General features: G+C 44.8%; 1 protein-coding gene across 1 annotated transcript; it reads left to right on the top strand.

Annotated features, from left to right (window-relative positions):
• Positions 1-6,967: 6,967 nt before the first annotated feature.
• LOC117088520 (phospholipid-transporting ATPase IC-like) lies at positions 6,968-14,935 on the top strand. The gene is given in 6 exon segments (XM_033219815.1): positions 6,968-7,034; positions 13,009-13,188; positions 13,191-13,590; positions 13,592-14,349; positions 14,352-14,668; positions 14,671-14,935. Coding segments are annotated over 6 exon segments (1,851 nt in total). The 3' UTR covers positions 14,800-14,935.
• The last annotated feature ends 8,243 nt before the right edge of the window (positions 14,936-23,178 follow it).

Raw genomic sequence — 23,178 nt, 5'->3', positions numbered from 1 at the left:
TAGTGAGATGACCCCAGTACCTCAATTGAAAATGCAGAAATCACTGGTCTTCTGTGTCGCTCGCACTGGAAGTTGGAGACTGGAGCTGTTCCTATTCGGCCATCTTACTCCGCCCTCGGGCATACACATTTTTAAAATGTAGTACTTACCACCAAATTATCTATCTGAAAAGTAATCAGCAACTTAAACTTTTAAGTAGCAGTATAAAACATCTTCACAAATATTGTGGATAGAAAACTGTTTGATTCCTCTTTTAAATTCTTATACCAGAAATGAAAAGGATTTTTTCCTATATACATAAGTAATTTGTAAATCTGGAGAAAGGTACTTGGCCTACTTTTAGAGTGTTTGATGATTTGATTTGAAAGAATTCCCTGTAAAATGAAGATGTACTTTTCATCGAATGTGTATATATAACTTTTCATCGAATGTGTATATATAACTGATATATATAACATATCATATCTGTATCTGTATCTTATATATAATAAACAACATAGGCTGGGTGTGGTGGCTCACACCTGCAATCCCAGCACTTTGGGAGGCCGAGGCAGGCAGATCACTTGAGGTCAGGAGTTCGAGACCAGCCTGGCCAACATGGTGAAAGCCCCTCTCTACTAAAAATACAAAAATTAGCCAGGCGTGCTGGCACCTGCCTGTAATCCCAGCTACTTGGGAGGCAGAGGGTGCAGATTGCTTGAACCCAGGAAGCAGAGGTTGCAGTGAACCAGGATTGTGCCACTGGACAATAGCCTGAGCGAAGAAGCGAGACTCCAACTCAAATAATAATAATAATAATAATAAAGAATACAATGAATTCCCTATGCAACGAAAACATATTTTTCATCTGAAAAAAATATATATAATATAGTAAATATTTCAAGTAAGCTCTCTTTTATTTTGTTAACTATTTTTCTGAAACACAGTCAGTTTTAATTTTTAGTTTGCTAAATCAACCTTCAGAATATCTGCTTACGAGGTCATTCTTAGGGAGGCGTTTGTCAAAATGTACCTGTAAAATAAGCGTTTGTGTTTTCTTCTGGTACTTTACTCATTTGCACATGTAAAAATTTCAGTCTGTATTCCATCAGGAACTCATGTTTGTGACACAAAATTTCATTAGTTTTCCTCAAACAGCAGGCATTTTTTCATTAATAACTCATCCTTTCCTACTCATCAATCCTTACGTATGTCTTACATAATTTCAGTGTTTCTCGGTTTCCTATTCTGTTCCATGCATCTGTCTTTTCAGCTGTTAGTAAACAATTAATTTCAGAAATTAATAGCATATTTTGCTATCTAGAGGAGCAAGTGTTTTTTTTCACTCCGTTATGAGATTTTTAAAAATGTCATCACAATAGTGAAAGACAGCAGGTGTCACACAAAAATGTTAAAACCTTGATTTTTCATTCGGTCTATGTAAAACTGACAAACAGAGAAAGAGCTCACATTTTGAGAAAAATGTCCTTTCCATTCAAGAACACAGAAATCACCTCCCACTTCCAAGTTGCTCTCTAAGAACCTTCAGTAAAGAACCTACCTACACAGGTGGATATGGATGTAAAACGGACAGATTTATCTGAAAATCTCTCGCCTACCGAAAATCACTCAGGGTATTTTTGATAGGGGAATGATCTCTCCTTAGGCACCTCCTATAATGTATACAAACCATGTTTCAAAGGTGTTCGTTAAAAATAACAACACCGTATATGCTTTGTGAGTTAAATCACTCAAATTCTCCATCAACTGCTCCAGCCAGGGAATTATGAGGGATGGAAAACAGCTGAGGGTCCATTTGACTTCGCCGCTCAGAGTGTGCCCGGTGCCCTCCAAGGCCCTGTCCCAGGGGCTGCGGGGTAGCCGGGCCTGGGGACCCCCTCCCACCCCGGACTGAGGCCCCCTCCCTGCTACCTGTGCTGCTTGTCCAGGGCATCCAGGTCTCCGCTCCTGTGCGCCAGGCAGCGCTCCACTTCCCCGGCATCACCCTTGACAGCAGTCCTGTGGATCTTCTGCAGTTCGGAGTCCTGGATTCGGTACCCGGAACCAGTGTAGACGTGGTCTATGGAGCCCAGGACCATCTGGCCCCTGCGGCTCCAGAAGCCAAACAACTTCATGGTTGTGACTTCTCAGACCCCCAACCACCGATCGGCTCTTGAGTGGGGGCAGCTTCCTGTCACCTTTTCACCACCCCCCACCCCCCCACCGACCCAGCCCCAAATCCCCTATCCAACCCCAAGTCTGGATCCAACCCCAAATCCGCGATCCAACCCCCCAGTCCAGGGTTCCAAATCTATAATGTATTCCAAAATCAGATCCAGCCCGGTCCACCACAGCCTTCAGCAGCGACACTCGCAGCCTCTGACCTCTCAGACCGAGTGAGCCTCGCAAAGCTGTTGGTCGCGCGCCTGCACCGCGGTGGCCAACTGGGTTCCGGAAGCCGCTCCCTGGCTGCGCACGCGGGCAGGTGGGCTGCAGCTCCAGGCGGGCGCCACTGGGCTCGCGGGTTCTCCTGGGGTCTCCCGGGCGGCCCCAGGATCCTAGGCGCGCAGCCAGCCATGCCTGAGAAGGAGGACTTGTATGGCCTTGCGGCCTGCCCCGCTCCTCCTGGGAAGGGAGATCCGGTGCTGGCAAGGGCACTCCGCGGCCACCGGAGTGGCTTCGCGGATGGCCTGGCTTCAGGCTGAGGCTCTGGCCCTGGAGTCTGTGTGGCTAGTATCAGGGGAAAAGACATGGACAGTCAGGGGTTGCTGCTTCCCCCACCCGGCCTCACCGCTGCCAGTGCCCGACTGCGCGGTTTGCAGCTGCAGATCTGGCACTGGCGCGGGATGACAGAGCTTCCCTTGCAGGGCATTAGGGTCCCCCAGTGCACAGCCTACCTGGCCTCAAGATGAGTTCCTCCTGGACATCTCTCTAGATCCTGGGCCCTGGCGCTGGGCACACTGAACCCACACCGATGAAACTGAGCGGCTGCTGGCGGGCCGATGACCTGACTTTGCCACCTGGGTGTCTGGCCTCAGGATCCACGCTGCTGGGGGGCAGGCCTGGCCTGGGGTGTCCAGTCACTTGCTGTCTGTGCACCACGTCTAGGCTGCAGCTGCGGCTCAGACGCCAGTGGGGGTTGGCAGGCCTGGTACCTGATGTCCTCAGGGTCAAGTGCATCACCCGCCCACTCGAGGGTCTGCTCTGACTTGGCCTCCTCCAAGAACGCAGGGGCCACGGGAGACAGGCTCTTCTTCGTGATAACTGGGATGGTTTTGAGCAGCAGGTTCTGTGCTGCTGCTGTGCAGACTGCCTGACTTGGGACTCCGGGCACTGGCCCCGTGTCTGCCTGGCAGGTGTGCGGGTAGGGTGAGTGCCGCGGAGGGTCAGGGGTTGCTCCATCATCTCTGCCCATGTGCAATTTGCAGTTCTGCCATTTTCTGCAACAGCTGAGGCGCAGAACCCCCTGGATGGCGTCAAGGTTGCGGGCATGGAGCACAGCCCACCAGGCCTGAGGGTCCGCTCCTTTTCCATGCGGTCTGAAGCCTGACACAGATGCTGAGCACTCTACCTGGATGCAGATGGGGGTGACTGATGGGTTGCAGAGCCGGCCATCTGGCTTTGCCACTCAGGCCTCTGGCCCCAGGATCCGCATGCTGACGTCGTGGGCTGGGAGTGGCCAGGCAGTTGCTGCCCACGTGCAGGTGGCAGCTGCAGCTTGGGCACCGTCGGGGATTGGCAGGGCAGGTACCTGATGACCTCAGGGTCACCAAGTGCACCTCCTGCCCAACCGCGAGTCAGTTCCTTTTTAGCCTGCGCCAACAGCGCAGGGGACATGGTGGCTCAGTTCTCCATGGAAACTGGGATGGGGTTAGCGGCCAGTTCCCGCCCTTTGGTCGCCTGGCCAACTGCCAGACTTTAGCCTCTGCCACCCAGGCATCTGTCTCTGGGGTTACCGCTACTCGGGTAGAAGCGGGGGTCAGGGTGGGCATGGAGCGTCACCGGTTGCCAGGCCAGCACTGTTTGCAACATAGTCAGATGGGGGCGGCAGCTCTGCAGGAACTCAGACCCAGTCAGCCCTACCACTCAAGTACAGGTTCCGGATCCTGATGCCTCCACCCACAGAGCCCTGTCCCCGGTGGTGTCCGCTACTCCGTGTCCAGAGTGCCTAGGGGTCCCAGGCAGTCTCCACAACACAGAGCGAGAGGGCGTGGGCCCAGGAACCACCGCGGGTATGGGGGTCTTGCAGTGCTCAGGATTCCTGCAGAAACTCTGTGGGCTAGCTGGGCTGGAGCAGGAGCAGGAGGAGGGCGCGCTCTAGAGTCTGGAGTCCTGGGAGAGGAAGAAGCCTCCTTCTTGGGAGGCCACTGCTGTTGCTGCAACCTCTGCCACCACAGGCATTGTACCTGCTGATAGCGCTCTTAACTCACCGCCCGCTGTTGGCTCCGGGATAGCGCCCCTAACACCCTCCCCTCGCCCGCCACAGTGTAGAACCCAATGGCGCACCCAACTTGTCCCCGCCTGGGACCTTGCAGCACCAGCTAACTGCCCCGACCTGCCCCCTGCTGTGGGCCATGCAGTCACGGATAGGACCCCCAACCAACCCCCTGCCGCCAGGAGTGACGCCCCGGAGAGCGCTGCAACCTGCTCCCCTCCGTGAATAGTGCAGCCACCAATCCTTAAAGCCTCCAAGCCGCTCCCCATTACAGGTAATGCAGCCCCAGATAGCGGATAGCACCCCCAACCATCCCTCAGCCACGGACTATGATACCCTGGATAGCGCACCCAACCTGCACCCCGCCGTGGACAGTGTATTCCTCCACAGCACCCCTAACCCGTATGCCGCTGCCGAGAACATGGTCCTGATAGCGCCCCAAACCCGACCCCTGCCACAGGCTGTGCAGCAGCTGATAGAGCCACTAACTCATCCCCCACTGACCTCAGCACAGGCCCGGAATGGTGCCAACAACCCACCCCACCATCCCGCCTGCCACCGGCGGGGTATCACCCCCAAACTGTCCCTTGCCATGGGCAGTGCATCCTCCAATAGCGCACCCAACCTGCCCCCTACCATGGGCAGTCTGGTCCCCAATAGCGCCCAAAACCATCCCCTCCAAGCACCACCCTGCACCCCCCTTTCCCCGCCCCCACCCACAGTACCACCGGATACTGCCCCTAACCTATCCCCTGCGGTGGGCGTTTCAGATAGCGCCCCCAACAAGCCCTCAGCCGCGGGCAGTGCAGCGCTGATAGCACCCCCACCCCACTGTGGGCAGTAAAGCCGGACCAGTCAGTGCCCAATCAGTCCCCGCATCCGGGCGCAGCCTGCAGTGTAACCACAATAATGGCCCCAACCCGCACCCCCACCAGGCTGTGGGCAGCGCAGCACGGGATAGCACACTTAAAGTAGGGACGCCCGGAGTAACACCCCAACCAGCCCCCGCCGTGGGCAGTGTAGCTCCGGATAGCGCACCTACCCCATCACCTTTCTACGCTCTGCCCGGCTGCAGTGGCTGTCGCTGCCACCAACGGCAGAGCCGGGGAAAAAAACAAACAAACTTTACCTAATCAAGATTCCAAATACTTTTTATATATGTAACTTTTAAAATGTTTAATAAGAGCAATAAGATATATATTAAAATAGCCAATAATTGTTATTTTCTCATGTTTTCATTTATTCCATTGTTTACTGACCTTTCAGGCACATAAAATAGGATTTAATTTCCTACTTGGTTCATACTACTTAATATTAGATAATCAATTAGCTATAAATCGAAAACCTATGAAAATTAATGTTGGCTTAAAACTGTTTTTGATAATGTAACAAGAAATTCGAAAGATAAAAGGTTAACTTTAATTAATGTCTTCTAAATGAATCTGTGCCTCAATGCTGAGTGTTCAACATCAGCAACAGGATTCAGAGAAATCACACAACTTGCTTTAATTTTTATTTGTAATCTAAGAAAGAGCACTGTTGGGAAGGTCTCATTGCATATTTATGTGATGACCTTTTATAGTTTCTAATATGTATTTTGAAAATAATAATAAATCTTTTGCAAGTTACACAGATTTCTGTAATTACTACATACACTGTGTGTGAAATAGTAAACACACAGGCTACTGGCCCCAGAAGCTGGGCTGCTGGTTTGGCCTGAGCTCCTGGTCAGACCAGGAGGAGGGGGCTGGCTGTGTCCACACGCAGGGGCCAGGCCTCGGTGGAGCTCACCAGGCCATAGATTCCATCTGTGCTTGCAGAGTTGAGCAGACTCCAAGGACTGAGCTACTCTCATCAAATCCCCTAGACACTAACTAGATAGCAATCGATGTCTGCTTCTTTCCACAAGAGACTTTAGGCCCTTATATGGAAACAAAGTCCAAAAGTGTGTGTATGTGTGTATAACTGACTGGGAGTAATGCCAACCAGACCAAAGACAAGCAAGATCACCCAGACAAAGCAGCGCCTGCTGTCATCCATCCTGGGAGGGTGTGCCCCAGTCTGGGTGGTTTTGTCAATTCACACCTACCAGCCCATTCTCTGAACTTGAAGTTTTAAAAAGTCCTCATATCAAACTTAATATTAGGGTTAGAGAAGTTAAAACACAAATGGGACTGGCATGAAGTGGACTGTGTTTTCCAAGGAGGATGTTTCAGTTAATAAAAACAATCTCAGTGTCAGCATCATTCATAGAATGGTAGATATTTGTGCCTCTAGCAGGAGGCTACAGTCTTAAGTTACATGGCCCCAAGCCCACATGGTCCTTCTCTTTGCTATTTTAGTTCAGAGAGAAGGGGGTGCAGCCTCAGGACAGGAGGTACCTCTGGTCCAAGGCTCTGAAATGCCTTCCCCACTCAGAGCTGCATTAACCAAGTGTGGCTGCCATGAATACTGAGGGGGAAATGACAGAGGGAAGCTGTTGAAACAGCCCTGAGGCCAGCACCCACTGTGCCGTACCAAGGAAGCCAGGAGGAGAATGGTCTGGCAGGGAGCATGGGGAGCATCTGCTTCCATTTGCTCTCCACCCCCATGGGATTTAACCGAGTGTGTGATGTGGGAAGTGAAGCAGTGCCCAGGAAGCCATGAGAGGGGGAGTCAAATCTGGGCCTCATGCTCTCAGCGGAGGGTGCACTTAGTGATTCAGGCTTCTACTGGGAGAGAGGGGCCGAGGGCAGAGCAGCAGGTGCACAGATGTTATGGCTGGGGGCAAAGTCTTCCTCATCAGGTGGATCAAAGAAAATTATATGAGTGAAAATATTTCACCAAGTCGAATACAGATGGACACTTTGGTTTGCACTTCACTAGGGATGAAGAGGGGAAAAAAGACACAGCTGAGCAAGAGATTTTTGGGAACAAGTAACTTTCCAGATGAAGCATTGGTTTTCTTCAGCAGGTCTCAGGTGTGCGAACATTTGGATCATCTGTTGAAGGGAGATATCCAATCTCCTAGACAAAAATGTTCCAAACTTTCACAAACTTAACACCCCCTGTAGTTTAAAAGGCAGGATGTTTGTGATGTGGGTCCTGACTCCACCATCTCTTGGTTAGGGTTCCTGGAAACAGACTCAGATGGAGATTCCTGGGCAAGAGGCTCACTGAGGCATGTGCTGGGGAGGCAGGGGCATGGGTCAGGGCAGAGGGAGAAGTCAGGCAGGGGTGCAGCTCAGCAGAAGCCACAGCCAGGCCCGTGGGGAGCTCTGCAATGGCGATGGCCTCAGAGTGGTAGCACACTGGAGCAGAAGAACCAGGCCTTTGTATTCCCATAGAAGCCATTTATTGGAAAGAGGAAGTTCCAGGAAGGGCATGAACTTGGACAAAGCAGCTTCCTCTGACTCAGATGAATGCCCACAGAGGGACTCAGCTGTGAACCATCAGTGGCCACACTCCCAGAAACTGAGAGAATGAAGTCTCACTGGTAAACAGGAAACTGTGGGAGGGAGCACCACTGCGAAAGCAAGAGATGTCATCTCTAGGAGACTCAGTTAATTTATCTGTACAATGGGAAGAATTATTACCATTACTGCACAGGAAACTTTAAGAAATACATGAAAGAATATATTTGAAAAGTGACACTGAGCCCTGCATTAGGTTATGTCATCATTGGTGCATACAGCAAGGGGATAAGATGGGTGCATACAGCAAGGGGATAAGATGGGTGACTTCACATGCCCCGTGTGAAGCACAAATCGTTATTCAGCAAGGGCCTCTTAACCAACTCTTAGGTGCCTTGGGTGATGCTGAGTCCCGGGAATAAAAAGACGCATTAAGACATGATCTCCTGCAAATGCAAAGAGGTGTATTACTGAGTTAGCTAAAGATATGGGAAACGAAAAGACAAGATTATTCTTATTTGTAGAAGATTTCTTCATGTGTCTAGAAAGCTCAGAAGAATCAAGTTAAATGTTATGAAAATCAATATGGGTATTTGGCAACATGGCTGAATCCCTGGCAAAAATTCAAACATCAGTAGTTTTCCTAGAAGCGAGCAAAAACTAATTGGAATGTGTGAATAACAAAATCTCACCTCTAGAGGCAAGAAAATGGACAGCAATATTTTTAAAGAGAAAGGTACTTTGTAAAATACTCTTGAAAATATTCACAACAATGTTATTCATTATAGCCTAAAAGTAGAGCAACTCAGATATCCACTGATAGACAAATGGATAAAGAAACTATTATATACCCATACAAGGAAATATTCTTTCATCTTATAAAGAAAGGAAATTGTGACACATGCCACGATATGAATGAACTTTGAGGAAATTATGCAAAGTAACATAAATCAGATAAGAAAAGGACAAATACCATGTCATCCACTTATATGAGCTACCTACAGTGGCCTCATTCACAGAGGTTTAGAATAGAATGATGGTAACTAGGGCTTAAGGGATAGCGGAAACGGGTAGTTAATGTTTAATGGATACAAAGTTTCAGTTTGAGAGGATAAAAAATTCTTTCATTGGAGAATGGGGATGTTTGCACACCAATGTGATATACTTAATGATGTAAAACTCAATACTTAAATACAGCTAAAATGACAATTTTTATGTTATCTATATTTTATCATAAAATATTTTTAAAGATATGAGCAAGTTCTTTGTGAAAAATAAGAAAAATTTACTGAGAAGAGAGATAAAATATGACTAGAGCTCTTTTTTGTATGGGAAGAACAAATAAAGTGAACATAATAATTTGTTTCAAATGAATCTATAGTTAATTGTGTTCCATTCAAAATATGTGATAATCATTTTGAGGATACTAAAAAACACGTGGAAAAATAAACCAAAAAACTAAAAATATTTGGAAAATTACTCCTGATGCCTAATATTAAAATATATTACAGAATTAAAAGGATGTGATGATGATGCAGAATAAACACTGCACACAAATCTGTTAGTTATTCCCTGTTGTGGCTGTCAGTTCACAGCCTATTTCGAGAAGCACCACGTGCTGAGTGCTCACATGGTGCTGGGTGCTGGCGAGGCTGCAGACAGCAACAACCCCCAGGGATGGGCAGCCGTCATGCCAGGCACCACCAAGGAAGAGCCCATCCCAGCCTAGGAGGATGGAGGTCCAAGGGGGGGGGCATCCTGTGAGTGATGACACCTATGCTTAGACTGTGGCCTAGGAGTGAGAATGAGGAAGAGGCTCAAAGCATACATTTCAGAATGAGGGTTAGAAAGGAGGCTGGGAGGGCACAATCCGGCAGGGATCTGCAGGATTCCCATGTGGAGGGTCTCAGTGTGGGAAGTGCAGGCTGGAGGAGTCAATGCCTTGTGCCCAGCATTTGAGCCACACTAGTGAGATCGAGAGCGATTGCCCCGTAGAAGACACAGCGCTCAGAGCTTTGCGGGAAATGCAACAGAGAAGGTCATGTGTTATTCTGCCACTTGTGACAACATAGATGAACCTGGAGAACATTATGTTAAGCCAGACAGAGAAAGACAAACATTACATCATCTCATTTTATATGTGGGATCTAAAAATCCAAACTTATAAAAGCTGAGAGTAGACTGGTGATGACCAGGGGATGGAGCAGGGGGAACATTGCGGAGATGTTAGCCAACACATCTGTATTTCTTGATATAGAAGAACATTATACTATATTAGATAGAAAAAAGATAAGGAATAATCTATGTGGCATTATCCTGATATATAAAGAGAGAGAGAGACTAGAAAACAATAGTTATTTCTGGATATAAGAGGGGGAAAAAATAACTGACAGCCTCAAAGGCAAGGTTGTGGAGCAAGTAGGAGCTATCACACCTTGGTGGGAAGGTAAGATTGTACAATCACTTTAGAAATGTTTGTTATAAACTGAAGTATACACTAACCCTATTGACTTTTGTGTGAATGCAAGAAAATTTGTTACACCTTTTCTGATTATAAAAAATTGAAATCAACAGTCTTAAAAGGAGCCAAGACTCAGGGTGCATCAGGACAGAGAAGTGGGAACTGTGGGAAAACAGGGGTATTGAGCACAGTAGCTGGGAAAGGGCATGGGGTCTGAGAACCACAAGAGACTTTTGGAATCTGAATTTGCCAACTGAGTGTGAGAACTATGTGATAGTTTCCATCCTGGGTGCCTGGCTGCTGGTGAGCTTTTCACATGAGATAGTGAGTTCATTTGTGGAGGTTTTGAAGTTGATTTAAGCTTCCCAAAGAGCTGGAAATACGGATATGAAATTAGAAGAAGTTGGATCATATTTATATATAATACATATATATTATATATAATCATATAATATATGAAATATAATATACATACATATAAAGATATCTTTAAAAGACAGGAAAGCAAAATACAAAACACTCTGAGTTGTGGCGAAGGAAGAATAAAATTTTAGTGGACAATCTAGAAAATGTAGAGGAAATGGACTGGGCACAGTGGCTTATACCTATAATCCTGGCACTTTAGCAGGCAGATCATTTGAGGTCAGGAGTTCCAGACCAGCCTGGCCAACATGGTGAAACCCCACCTCTACTAAAAATACAAAAATTAGCCAGGCCATGGTAGTGCATGCATTTAATCCCAACTACGTGGGAGACTGAGTCAAGAGAATCATTTGAACCTGGGAGATGGAGGTTGCAGTGAGCTGAGATTGTGCCATTACAATCCAGCCTGGGTGACAGAGTGAGACTGTGTCCCAAAAGGAAAAAAAAAAGGAAAGAAAATGGAGAAGAAATGGATAAATTCCTGGAAACATATATCCTTCCAGGATCGAACCAAAAAGAAATTGAAATCCTGAGCAGACCAATAATGAGTAGTAAAATTGAAAATGTAACTTTTTAAAAATCCCAATGAAATAAAGCCCAGAACCAAACAGGTTCACTGGAGAATTCTATGAGATGTACAACAAGGAAGTGGTAGTTATTTTACTGAAATCATGCCAAAAAATCAAAAAGAAGGGACTCATCCCTAATATCCTACAAAGCCAGTGTCACCCTGACACTAGAGCCAGGCAAGGACACAACAGAAATAGAAAATTACAGACTAATATCCCTGATGAACATAGATGCAAAATTCCTCAACTAAATGGTAGCACACTGGTCCAGCAGCACATCAAAAAGATAATGCACTACACTCAAGTGGATTTGATTCAAGGGATGCAAGATTGTTTTAACATCTGTAAGTCAATAAATATGATTCACCACATAAACAGACTTTAAAACTAAAATCATATGATCATATCAATAGATGTGTAAAAAGTATTTGACAAAATACAGCATCTCTTCAGGATAAAAATTCTTACCAAACTAGGCATACAAGGTGCATAACTAAAATATAGCTAAAAATAATAAAGGCCGTATATGACAAACCCACAGCCAACATCATACTGATTGGGTTCAATTTGAAAGCATTTTGCCTAAGAACTGGAATGGGACAAGGATGCCCACTGTCGACTCATTTAACACAGTACCAGAAGTCCTAGCAAAAGCAATCAGGTAGAAGAAATGAAGAGCATCCAAATTGTAAAAGAGAAAGTCTAACTTTCTCTGTTTGCCAATAAAATGGTCTTATACCTAGAAACCCTTAAAGATACTCCAAAAAACTCCTAGATTTCATGAATGATTTTACTAAAGTTTCAGGACTCAAAATCAATATATAAAAATCAGTACTTCTATACACCAATGATGATGAAGCTTAGAGCCAAATTAAGAACTCAAGGTCATACATAATAGCTACAAAAAATAAAATACCAAAAAAAAAAAAAACATTTAATCAAGGAGGCACAAGATCTCTCCAAGGAGAACTACAAAACACTGATGAAAGAAATAGATGAGCCAAAAAAATGAAAAAACATTCCACACTCATAGATTTGAATAATCAATATTGTTAAAATGACCATACTGACAAAAGTTTTCTACAGACTCAGTGCAGTTCCTATCAAATTATCAATATCATTCTTTAGAGAATTAGAAAAAAAATCCTAAAATTCAATCCTAAAGTCCTAAAACCAAGGCAATCCTAAGCAAAAAGAATACAATTGGAGGTATCACATTATACTACAAGGCTATAGTAAGCAAGACATCAGGGCCCTGATATAAAAAACAGACATATAGATCAATGGAACAAAATAGACACATAGAAATAAAGAAATGTACCTCAATCAACTGATCTTTGACAAAGTTAAGAAATCAAACACTGGGGAAAGGATACCCTATTCAATAAATGGTGCTGGGGTAATTGGAGAGCCACATGCAGAAACATGAAACTGGACCCTTATCTCTCACCATATAAAAAAATTAACTCAAGGTGATTAAAGACTTAAATGTAAGAACTGAAACAATAATATCACAGAAGATAACCTAGGAGAAATCTTCTGGATATTGATCTAGGCAAAGAATTTATGACTAAGTCCTCAAAATGAAGCACATCATCAACTGCCTTAGACAAATGGGACTTAATTAGACTAAAAAGCTTCTGCACAGCAAAAGAAATAATCAACAGAGTAAACAGATACCCTACAGAATGAAAGAAAATATTTGCAAACAATGTATCTGATAAAAGGCTAACATTGAGAATCCACAAGGAACTCAAATAACTCAATTTAAAATAATACCATTAAATAAAAAGTTTATGGCTGCCAGTGTGGCCTCCACCAACCGGGACGGAGCTCTGGATAAAGTATATGAGGAGATTGAAAAAGACTTAATTCTCCTGGGAGCTACAGCTATTGAAGACAAGCTATGGGATGGGGTTCCAGAAACCTTTTCAAACTTGCAAAAGCTGACATTAAGATCTGGGTGCTTACTGGAGACAAAAAGGAAACTGCTGAAAATATAGGATTTGCTTGTAAACTTCTGACTGAAGACACCACCATCTGTTATGGGGAAGATATTAATTCTCTTCTTCATGCAAGGATGGAAAACCAGAGGAATAGAGGTGGAGTCTATGCAAAGTTTGCACCTCCTATGCAGGAACCTTTTTTTCCACCCAGTGGAAACCGTGCGTTAATCATCACTGGTTCTTGGTTGAATGAAATGCTTCTCGAGAAAAAGACCAAGAGAAGTAAGATTCTGAAGCTGAAGTTCCCAAGAACAGAAGAAGAAAGACGGATGCGGACCCAAAGTAAAAGGAGGCTAGAAGCTAAGAAAGAGCAGCGGCAGAAAAACTGTGGACCTGGCCTGCGAGTGCAGCGCAGTCATCTGCTGCCGCGTCACCCCCAAGCAGAAGGCCATGGTGGTGGACCTGGTGAAGAGGTACAAGAAAGCCATCACGCTGGCCATCGGAGACGGGGCCAGTGATGTGAACATGATCAAAACTGCCCACATTGGCGTTGGAATAAGTGGACAAGAAGGAATGAAAGCTGTCATGTCGAGTGACGACGATTCCTTTGCTCAGTTCCGCTATCTGCAGAGGCTACTGCTGGTGCACGGCCGGTGGTCTTACATAAGGATGTGCAAGTTCCTACCATACTTCTTTTACAAAAACTTTGCCTTTACTTTGGTTCATTTCTGGTACTCCTTCTTCAGTGGCTACTCTGCACAGACTGCATACGAGGACTGGTTCATCACTCTCTACAACGTGCTATACTCCAGCCTGCCCGTGCTCCTCATGGGACTGCTCGACCAGGATGTGAGTGACAAACTGAGCCTCCGATTCCCTGGGTTACACATAGTGGGACAAAGAGACTTACTATTCAACTATAAGAGATTCTTCGTAAGCTTGTTGCATGGGGTCCTAACATCGATGATCCTCTTCTTCATACCTCTTGGAGCTTATCTGCAAACCGTAGGGCAGGATGGAGAGGCACCTTCTGACTACCAGTCTTTTGCTGTCACCATTGCCTCTGCTCTTGTAATAACAGTCAATTTCCAGATTGGCTTGGATACTTCTTATTGGACTTTTGTGAATGCTTTTTCAATTTTTGGAACATTGCACTTTATTTTGGCATCATGTTTGACTTTCATAGTGCTGGAATACATGTTCTCTTTCCACCTACATTTCAATTTACAGGCACAGCTTCAAACGCTCTGAGACAGCCATACATTTGGTTAACTATAATCCTGACTGTTGCCATGTGCTCACTGCCCGTCGTTGCCATCCGATTCCTGTCAATGACCATTTGGGCGTCAGAAAGTCATAAGATCCAGAAGCATCGCAAGCGGTTGAAGGCGGAGAAGCAGTGGCAGCGGAGGCAGCAGGTGTTCCGCCGGGCCGTGTCATCGCGGCGCTCGGCCTACGCCTTCTCGCCTTCTCGCACCAGCGGGGCTACGCGGACCTCATCTCGTCCGGGCGCAGCATCCGCAAGAAGCGCTCGCCGCTTGATGCCATCGTGGCTGATGGCACTGCGGAGTACAGGCGCACCGGGGACAGCTGATCCCTCACCCCCAGGCCGGGACGCGGCCACAGAGCACATCTATTTTTTTATGAAAGATTCTCAGGACTTCGTGTGTGTGTGTGAATTGCATTCGTCACAAAGATATTGAAGACAATAAATAACCTTTATAACAAACTCCTTGGGTTGGATTATTAAACAATAGCAGAGCCAAGAAATAGGACTTTTAAAAGTCCTATTATTCGGCTGGGCATGGTGGCTCATTTCTGTAATTCCAGCACTTTGGGAGGCTGAGGAGGGGAGATTACCTGAGGCCCAGAATCCAAGACCAGTCCAACCAACATGGTGAAAACGTGTCTCTACCATAAATTAAAAAATGAGCCGGGCTTGGTGTGGGGCACCTGTAATCCCAACTGTCTGACAGGCTGAAGCAGGAGAATCACTTGAACCTGGGAGATGGAGGTTACAGTGAGCCAAGACCGTGCCACTGCACTCCAGCCTGGGTGACAGAGCAAGACTATGTCTTTTTTTTTTTTTTTTTTTTGAGACGGATTCTCGCTCTGTCATCCAGGCTGGAGAGCAGTGGCCAGATCTCAGCTCACTGCAAGCTCCGCCTCCCGGGTTTACGCCATTCTCCTGCCTCAGCCTCCCAAGTAGCTGGGACTACAGGCGCCCGCCACCTCGCCCGGCTAGTATTTTGTACTTTTTTAGTAGAGACGGGATTTCACCGTGTTAGCCAGGATGGTCTCCATCTCCTGACCCGGTGTTTGGCGGCATGGAGGCCTCCAGCCAGCAGCCCAGCGCAGAACGCTGTGGCGGCGGGGGCGGGGGTGGGGGTGGTGTGTGTGGGTGCGAGGGTGTGTGGTTGTGTGGGTGTGTTGGTGCGCGCGTGTGTGTGCGCGCGAGCGCGGGGTTGGGGAGTGGCGTGGGGGATCAAGCTGGGGTCGGGCGGTGGAAACGCGCGAGAGCTCTGCCGGGGCGGCTCCCGGGGCCCAGGCGGCTGCCCGCACACGCGCGCATGCGCAGTAGACGGCCCCCCTCCTGGAACCCGGGCGGGCTCTGGGACCCCGGGGAGGCTCAGTTCTCCTCGGGGTGGAGTCTCTGGCCGCCGCCGCCGCCGCCGCCGCAGCCGCCAGGCCCAGACCCGGAAGGCAGGAATGCCAGGCTGGTCAGCCCGGAGGGGAAACAGGCCTCTCCACACCGAGGCAGGTGCTCTCCGCGAAAGGGAGGCCACCGCCCCGCCCCCGATCCCGTCCCGACCCGGCGTCCTAGAGCTCCTCCAGCAGGGCCCGGTATTCCTCCTCGCTGAGGAGTAGCGGTTCCAGCAAAGCGGGCTCTCCCACGTCCTGCAGCTCCGTCGGGGCCTCGCTTTCTAGGAAAGGCTGCGCCTGTGCTTTCAAATTATGATAGCTAACATTGCTGATTTTGAATTTTTGCATTAACGTTCATCAGTGATATTACCTTGTGGTTTACTTTTTCATTGTTCTTGTCTCATTTTGGAATAAGGTAATTCTGCCTTCATAGAATGAGTTTGGAAGAGTTTCCTCTTTTTCAGGTTTTTGGAACACTTTATAAATAATTAGTTTAAGTTCTTTAAATGTTTTGTAGAATTTGGCAGTATAAGCATCGGGTCCTGAAATTTTATTTTCCTCTTTTTTCTTTCTTTTATTTATTTTTTTATTTATTCATTATTATTTTAGTTTAGATACAGGGTCTTTTCTGTCAATCAGGCTGGAGTACAATGGTGCAGTCATAGCTCACTGCAGCCTCAAATTCCTGGTCTTAAATGATGTTGTTGCCTCAGCCTCCCAGGTTTTTAGGACTACACGTGCACACCAGTACCTGGCTAATTTTTAGTTTTGTTTTTGTAAAGACTGGGTCTCACTATGTTCTCCAGGCTAATCTGGAACTTCTGGCTTCAAACAATCCTCCTGCCTTGGCCTCCAAAGTGTGATATTACGTGTGTGAGATACTGTGCCCAGGCCTCCTGATTTTCTTGTATGGAGAGACTTGAAATCAATGCTTCAATCTCATTATTTTTTACTGGTCTTTTCGCATTTTGTGTTTCTTCTTTCTTCAATTTTGATAGGTTATACGTGTTTAGAAACTTATTTATTTCTTCTGGGTTTTCCAATTTATTGGCATATAATTGCCTGTAGTATTTCTCATGATTCTTTGTATTTCTGTAGTAACCGTTGTAATGTCTGTTTTTCATCTCTGGTTTTATTTATGTGAATCTTCTTTTTTCTTAGTATGACTAAAGATATATCAATTGTGTTTATCTTTTCAAAGAATAACTTTTTATTTTATTGATCTTTCTTATTTTTGTTTCCATTTTGTTTCTTTGTGCTCTGGGCTTCGTTATTTACATTCTTTTACCAATTTGGTGCTTAGTTTGTTCATGATTCTATAATTCCCTGAAATATATTCTTAAACTGTTAGAGATTTCTTTTTTCATATAGAAATTTCTTCAAACTTCCTCTGAGGACTTTTTTGCTGTATTTCATAAGCGTTCATTTGTTCTGATTTCATTTTCATTTGTCTTAAGAACTTTTAAAATGAAACAAAATTTATTTTTTAACCCATTGGTTGTTCAGGGACACATTTAATTTGTATGTATTTACACGTTTTCTAAAGTTCTTGTTGTTTATTTTTAGTTTTTTATCTATATTGTCAGAAAAAAAACTGTATAATTTTGATTTTTTTGAATTTGCTAAGGCTCATTTTGTGGCTTAATATATGACCCATCATGGAAAATGTTGCCTGCACAGTTGAGATAAATGGATTAATGTTCTGTAAATGAATGCTAAGTTATTTTGTTTACAGTTCAGTTTCAATATGATGTTTCTTTCTTTGTTGATTTTCTGTCTTGATAATCTGTTTATTTCTGAAAGGGGAATATTAAGGTTTCCTACTATTATTTTCTTGCTTTCTGTTTCTCCTGTTAGATCTATTAATGTTTGCTTTGTATATTTAGGTGCTTCAATATAGAGGGCATATATATTTACAATTATTATATTGTCTTGTGATACTGACCCCTTTATCATTATGTAATGACCATGTTTGTCTGTTTTTATAGGTTTTTCCTTGAAGTATATGTTATCTGAAATAAATATATCAGATAGGCAGTATAGGCTTTCTTTCTGATTCCGTGTTTATGAAATATATTTTTCCATGTGATCACTTTCAATGTGTGTGTGTATTTACAGATGAAGTGAATTTCCTGTAGAAAGTTTATAGTTAGGTCTTGTTTTTCATCAGTGTAGCAATTATATCTCTTAAATGGGATAATCCATTTACATACAAGCTAATTATTGATAGGCAAGGACTTAGTACTGCCATATTATTACTTGCTTTCATGTTTTTTTCTTTTTTTTAAATTTATACTTTGATTGATTGATCTCACTATCTTCCTTTGTGGTTAAATGATTTACTCGATCAGTGTATTTTGGTTTCTTGGTTTTTTTTTTTTTTAGTTTTTAGAGTATCTATTAAAAGTTTTTGCTCTGTGGTTACAACAAGGCATGCAAAGAACATTTTATGGTTACGGTATGTTATTTTAAACTTAATAACATTCCACAAAATTTAATTTTGATTCTACAAAAAGAGGAAAAGAAACCACTCTATTCTTTAACTCCATCACTCCCTCATATTTTGCATTTTTGATGTCTTAATTTACATCTTTTTATATTGCTTATTCCTTAACAAGTTATTGTAATTGTTATTATTTTATTTGTATTATATATGGACCTTCACACTAAGGATACATAAGTGGTTGACATCCAATTATTACCGTATTAGTGCATTCCAAATTTGTCTGAATCCTCACTTCTACCTCTGGGTTTATACCTTCAGATTTTTTGTGTTATGTATGGCTGCCATTTTCTTTCAGTTTGAAAAACAATAATTAGCATTTCTTGTAAGGCTGGTTTGATTACAATAAATTCCTTTGCTTTTTATTTGTCTGAGAATGTTTCAGTCTCTCCTTTTTTTTCTAAATGATAGCTCTGCTGGATATTTTATTCATGGTTGACAGTTTTTTAAATTCAGCACTTGAATCTATTATCCTACTCTCTCCTGGCCTGTAGTGTTTCTGCTGAGAAGTCTGCTGCCAGGCATATGGGAATTCTCTTATGTGTTATTTGTTTCCTTTTTCTTAGTCCTTTCAGGATCTTCTCTTTGTCTTTTACCTTTGAGAGTTTAATTGTAATATGTCCTTGGTTGCCTTATTCAGATTAAATACGATTGGTGACTTTGACCATCCTAAACATTTTTATCTTTCTCCAGGTTTAAAAAGATTTTTATTATTTCTTTGAATAAGCTATCATTTTTTTGTCATTCTCAGTTCCTCTTTTAACACCAACAATACATAGATTTGCTCTTTTGTTGGTGTCCCACAAATCTCAAAACATTTCTTTGTTTCTTCTTCTTCTTTGTTTTTTTTTCATTCTACTCTGACCATGTATTTTCAAAGAGCCTGTCTTTGAGCTCACTATTTCTTTCTTCTGCTTGATCAGTTCTGCTGTTGGTGCCTTCCATTGGATTTTCAATGTGTTCACTGAACTTTCCTGCTCTAGGGTTTCCATTTGATTTTTTCCCATTATTTTGATTTATTTGTTGAATTTCTCTGGTAGATTTCTGAATTGTGTTTCTGCTTTCTCAGTGTTCACAGGTTCTTCTTGAATTCTTTGTCTGCCAGATCATTCATCTGTATGTCTTTAAGTTCAGTTGCTGACACCTTCCTTTTTCCATTCGGAGAGGCAACTTTTCCTAAGTTATTATTATTATATGTAGATATACATCTCTGTCTACACATTGATGAATTAGATATTTGAGTCTTCTCAGTCTGGGTTTCTTTGTGACTACTTTTCAGTGGACAAGAAGCTTTGAGTGGACTTACAGTTGTATTCCATTGTAGCATTAGAGATAGCCCAGATCCCACATTAGATCTAAGTCTTGCCATGGCTCCACCCCACAAGGAGGCCCCTGCTATGGGGGGAACAAGTCAGGCCATCAAGCTTGTAGAGTCTGTGTATTGTTTCACATGAAGCTGTTGCTGCCTCACCTCCTCTTATGTCCTTAGCATCCTCATGTGGTTCATCCCTTTTGGCACTCATGATGCCACTTGTGGGCTGATACAGGAGTGAGTCTACTTGAAGGCACTCAGTATAGTGGAAAAAACAAATATCAACCTCCTGCTGACTTTTTCCAGTGAAAAAACTATAAGTCCTGCGGGACTTTCTGCAGATGGTACCATAATGGCCTGAGGGAGGAGTATCACAGTCACAGTGTATTGATTAGCTCACTGTCTAAGCCATGGTTTTACTCATCTTCACAGTCCAAACGTGCTTCATAACCTTGTTCATACATTGAGGTTCTGTTCTCGTAATGGTAATTTCACATGCAGACAGTTGCTCACATTGATGTTTCTATAGGAGTGTGATAGCTGGAGAGGTCTGCGCCACTGTCTTGCTCTGCCTCAGTCATTTTTTTTCCAACAAGAATTGTCTCCTAATCATTTTCATTTTTCTCTTAACCGACCTAGGTTTAGCCTTTTAACCCTTCTCCCTCCTCTGCTTCTAATGTCATTGTTTCTTTGTATGCCTATCATACCTGCGATGCTACATAACCTTCAGATGACTATATATAATATATAAGACTTAATTTCCTATAAAATAGAGGTAATAATAGCATCTGGTAGATAGAAAGGTTAAGAATATTAAATGACACCACTGATGTTAAATGGAAGTAACTTTCTGAAATGTATTAATGAGACATGATTCTTTGTTCTAGTCCTCTCTTTGTAGACTAGACTGCTTTGTTTGAGTTTTCTCTTTTCAGTCAGAGAAAGCAATAAAATTATAATAGTAAAAATTAAATAAAATTTAATTTGTAATTGTGTTCTGATCTTCTCCTTGTTCAGCCATGGAAATCAATAAAATTGTGATAGCAGAAATTAAAAGTGAGCAAAGACTTATTTAAAAATTGGCATTCGCCTTTTCAATGCCAAAATAAGAACTAGACAGTTTTAGTAAGGCAACAGTCTCAAGAAACAATTTATTGAAGGGAATATGGGTTTCTAAATCCTAATGAGTTTTTTTTTACCTATGTGAGTCAAGTTTGACTGTCTTGAATCCTACTATGACTTTAATGGAAGTTCTAGTTAGGGTAAAGTGTCAAAGAAAAAATTGCACCAGACAAAGTTAAACACATAAAAAAGCCGTTATTGAAGGCGATTGCAAAAGGGTAGAGGCCAGAACTTAGTCTGAACTCAGCTCCACTGAAACAAACAGCAGTAGGGATTTTGAGATCTGGAATGAGGGGGAGATCGTAGACCACTTGTCTTTGCTAGTTGTCTTTTCCAAAGGAATATTGAACTATCTTTTATCTTTATGACAGAAGGTAATTTTACAAATTAGAGCAATATGCCCACCAAAATTTGGCTCTTACTCTCTCATGGAGTCTGGGAGATAATGGTGTCATCATTCTTGAGAATTACATTTCAAAGGGATGCTTCCCAGGTTCTTGAAATAGATATTCCTGAAGTGTAAAACTGACAAGTGGGCTCTTAAAAAGATTTATATATCAAAGAGGCATAGAAAGAATTTACAATGATAACATTTCTAAAATATGCTAAAAAACAAACAAACAAACAAAAAGAAAACAAGGGGCCTAGAATCAGAAATAATCCTGTCTAAAATTTTATCAAGCTGAGGGGATGGTTTTAGTCAAAGGTTTGGTGTATTTTAACTGAGCTTTTAACTACACGGAAAGAAGAAAGTTCCCAGGAGATGTGACTATGGCTCTGCCTGTGTCGCTGATCAGGTATTCATCCCCAGCATCCTCCTGGGACTCGCTCAAAGAGATAGATAAGAAAAAATAGACAGTTAAAGAAAGATGAGAAAATATGCAGGCTGATGTCTTCTCTAGTGCACATAGGGTGTCCCAGGAATGACAGAGTGGCAGGACAGCAGGAAGTGCCTTAGAGATCAATTCCCTTACTCTCAGCTGGTGGGTGCTGCCTGAAAATCCACTCTCTCCAAGGTCGGTGGGAGGGGGACTCACAACTGGTTTGATCAGACCAGTGGTGGCCCCTGGTGGGACATGCTGGCCTCAGAATGTGAGGTCTTGGAGGCTAGAGGAAAATGGCATTGGTGACCAGAAACTTCCTCAGTGGGTGGCAATACATGCAAAATCAAAGAGAAGATGAGCCGTGTCAGCAGATATCAGTGAAGAATGTCCAGAGAAGACTCCACTGACCATACACAGCACAGACCAGTCTGTTCCGGAGGACAGTGCAAATGGCACACAGCAGCAAGGGAGGCTACTTCGACCCTGCCCACGCCACCAGCAGCTCGGACCCTAAGGTCAGATGCCACCACAGGGGCCTAATTCCAGTGCTCGGTCCACTTCTCAGGAAGACGGGAGCCTGCACTCAGCCCCATCCCCGTGGCTGCACAGGGCCCAGGACCTGTGACATGGCGCTCTGGGTGCAGGCTGAGAAAGAGCGGAATGTAGGGTGGCATGTCGGTGATCTCGGCGACACTCTGACCATCTTGGAGCAGCCCCAACAGCCTCAGCTGTGGGCTCAGCTGCAACTGCCACCTGGCTATGGTGCAGGGGTGCAGCAGTGGCAACCCTTGACCCTGTCTCCGCCACCAGCAGCGTGGACGGCAGTACCAGAGAGCGCCTCCGCACCTAAGACCTTAGGCCACGCAGCTGCAGGATGACGAGAAACTGCCGCAGACACAGCTCCCAGAGGCTGTGCAGTGCCCAGCAAGGTGACCCTGCACTCTGGGCACGGGCCAAAGATCAGATACTACCATGAAAGGACAGTGAACTTGGTGACCCTAAGGCTCGCAGTGGGTTTAGCAGCAGCTGTCACCTGGAACCAACCCTGACCCTGGCCGCCTCACCAGTTGCAGGAACCCCAGGGCCAGATGCCACCTCAGCGGCTAATCCAGGTGTTCCTCCTCCAGCTGCAGCAGGGCGGAAATCCGCTGCTGAGCCCCATCTTGGCTGCTGCACAGAGCCCAGCGCCCGCACAACGCGCTCTGGATAAGAGCAAAGGAAGAGGGGACCTAGGGTGGGAGGACCCTGCACTCCCTGACCGTCAGGCTATCTGAGGTCAGCCCAGCCAGCCTGGGTCTAAAGCTCCGCTGCAGCTGCTACCTGCTCATGGCGGGCAGCTGTGGCAAACCCGGCCTCTGCCCGCCACACTAGCGGCTCCGAAACCCTAGAGCCAGACGCCACCGAGTGGCAAAGTCAGGCAGTGGGTCCACAGCTGCAGGAGAGCGGGAATCTGCCCTTCCGTGGATTCCTGGAGGCTACACAGTGCCCAGCACCCGCCACCCGGTGCTCTGGGCGCGGGCAAATGACTCTCAGGCTGTCTGGGACCGGACCAGCCCTGCAGCCTCAGCG

This window comes from Trachypithecus francoisi, unplaced genomic scaffold (assembly GCF_009764315.1).
Source record: "Trachypithecus francoisi isolate TF-2019V2 unplaced genomic scaffold, Tfra_2.0 Contig00767, whole genome shotgun sequence".
Lineage (NCBI taxonomy): Eukaryota > Metazoa > Chordata > Mammalia > Primates > Cercopithecidae > Trachypithecus > Trachypithecus francoisi.
This window is presented reverse-complemented; position numbering and strand designations above follow the sequence as displayed.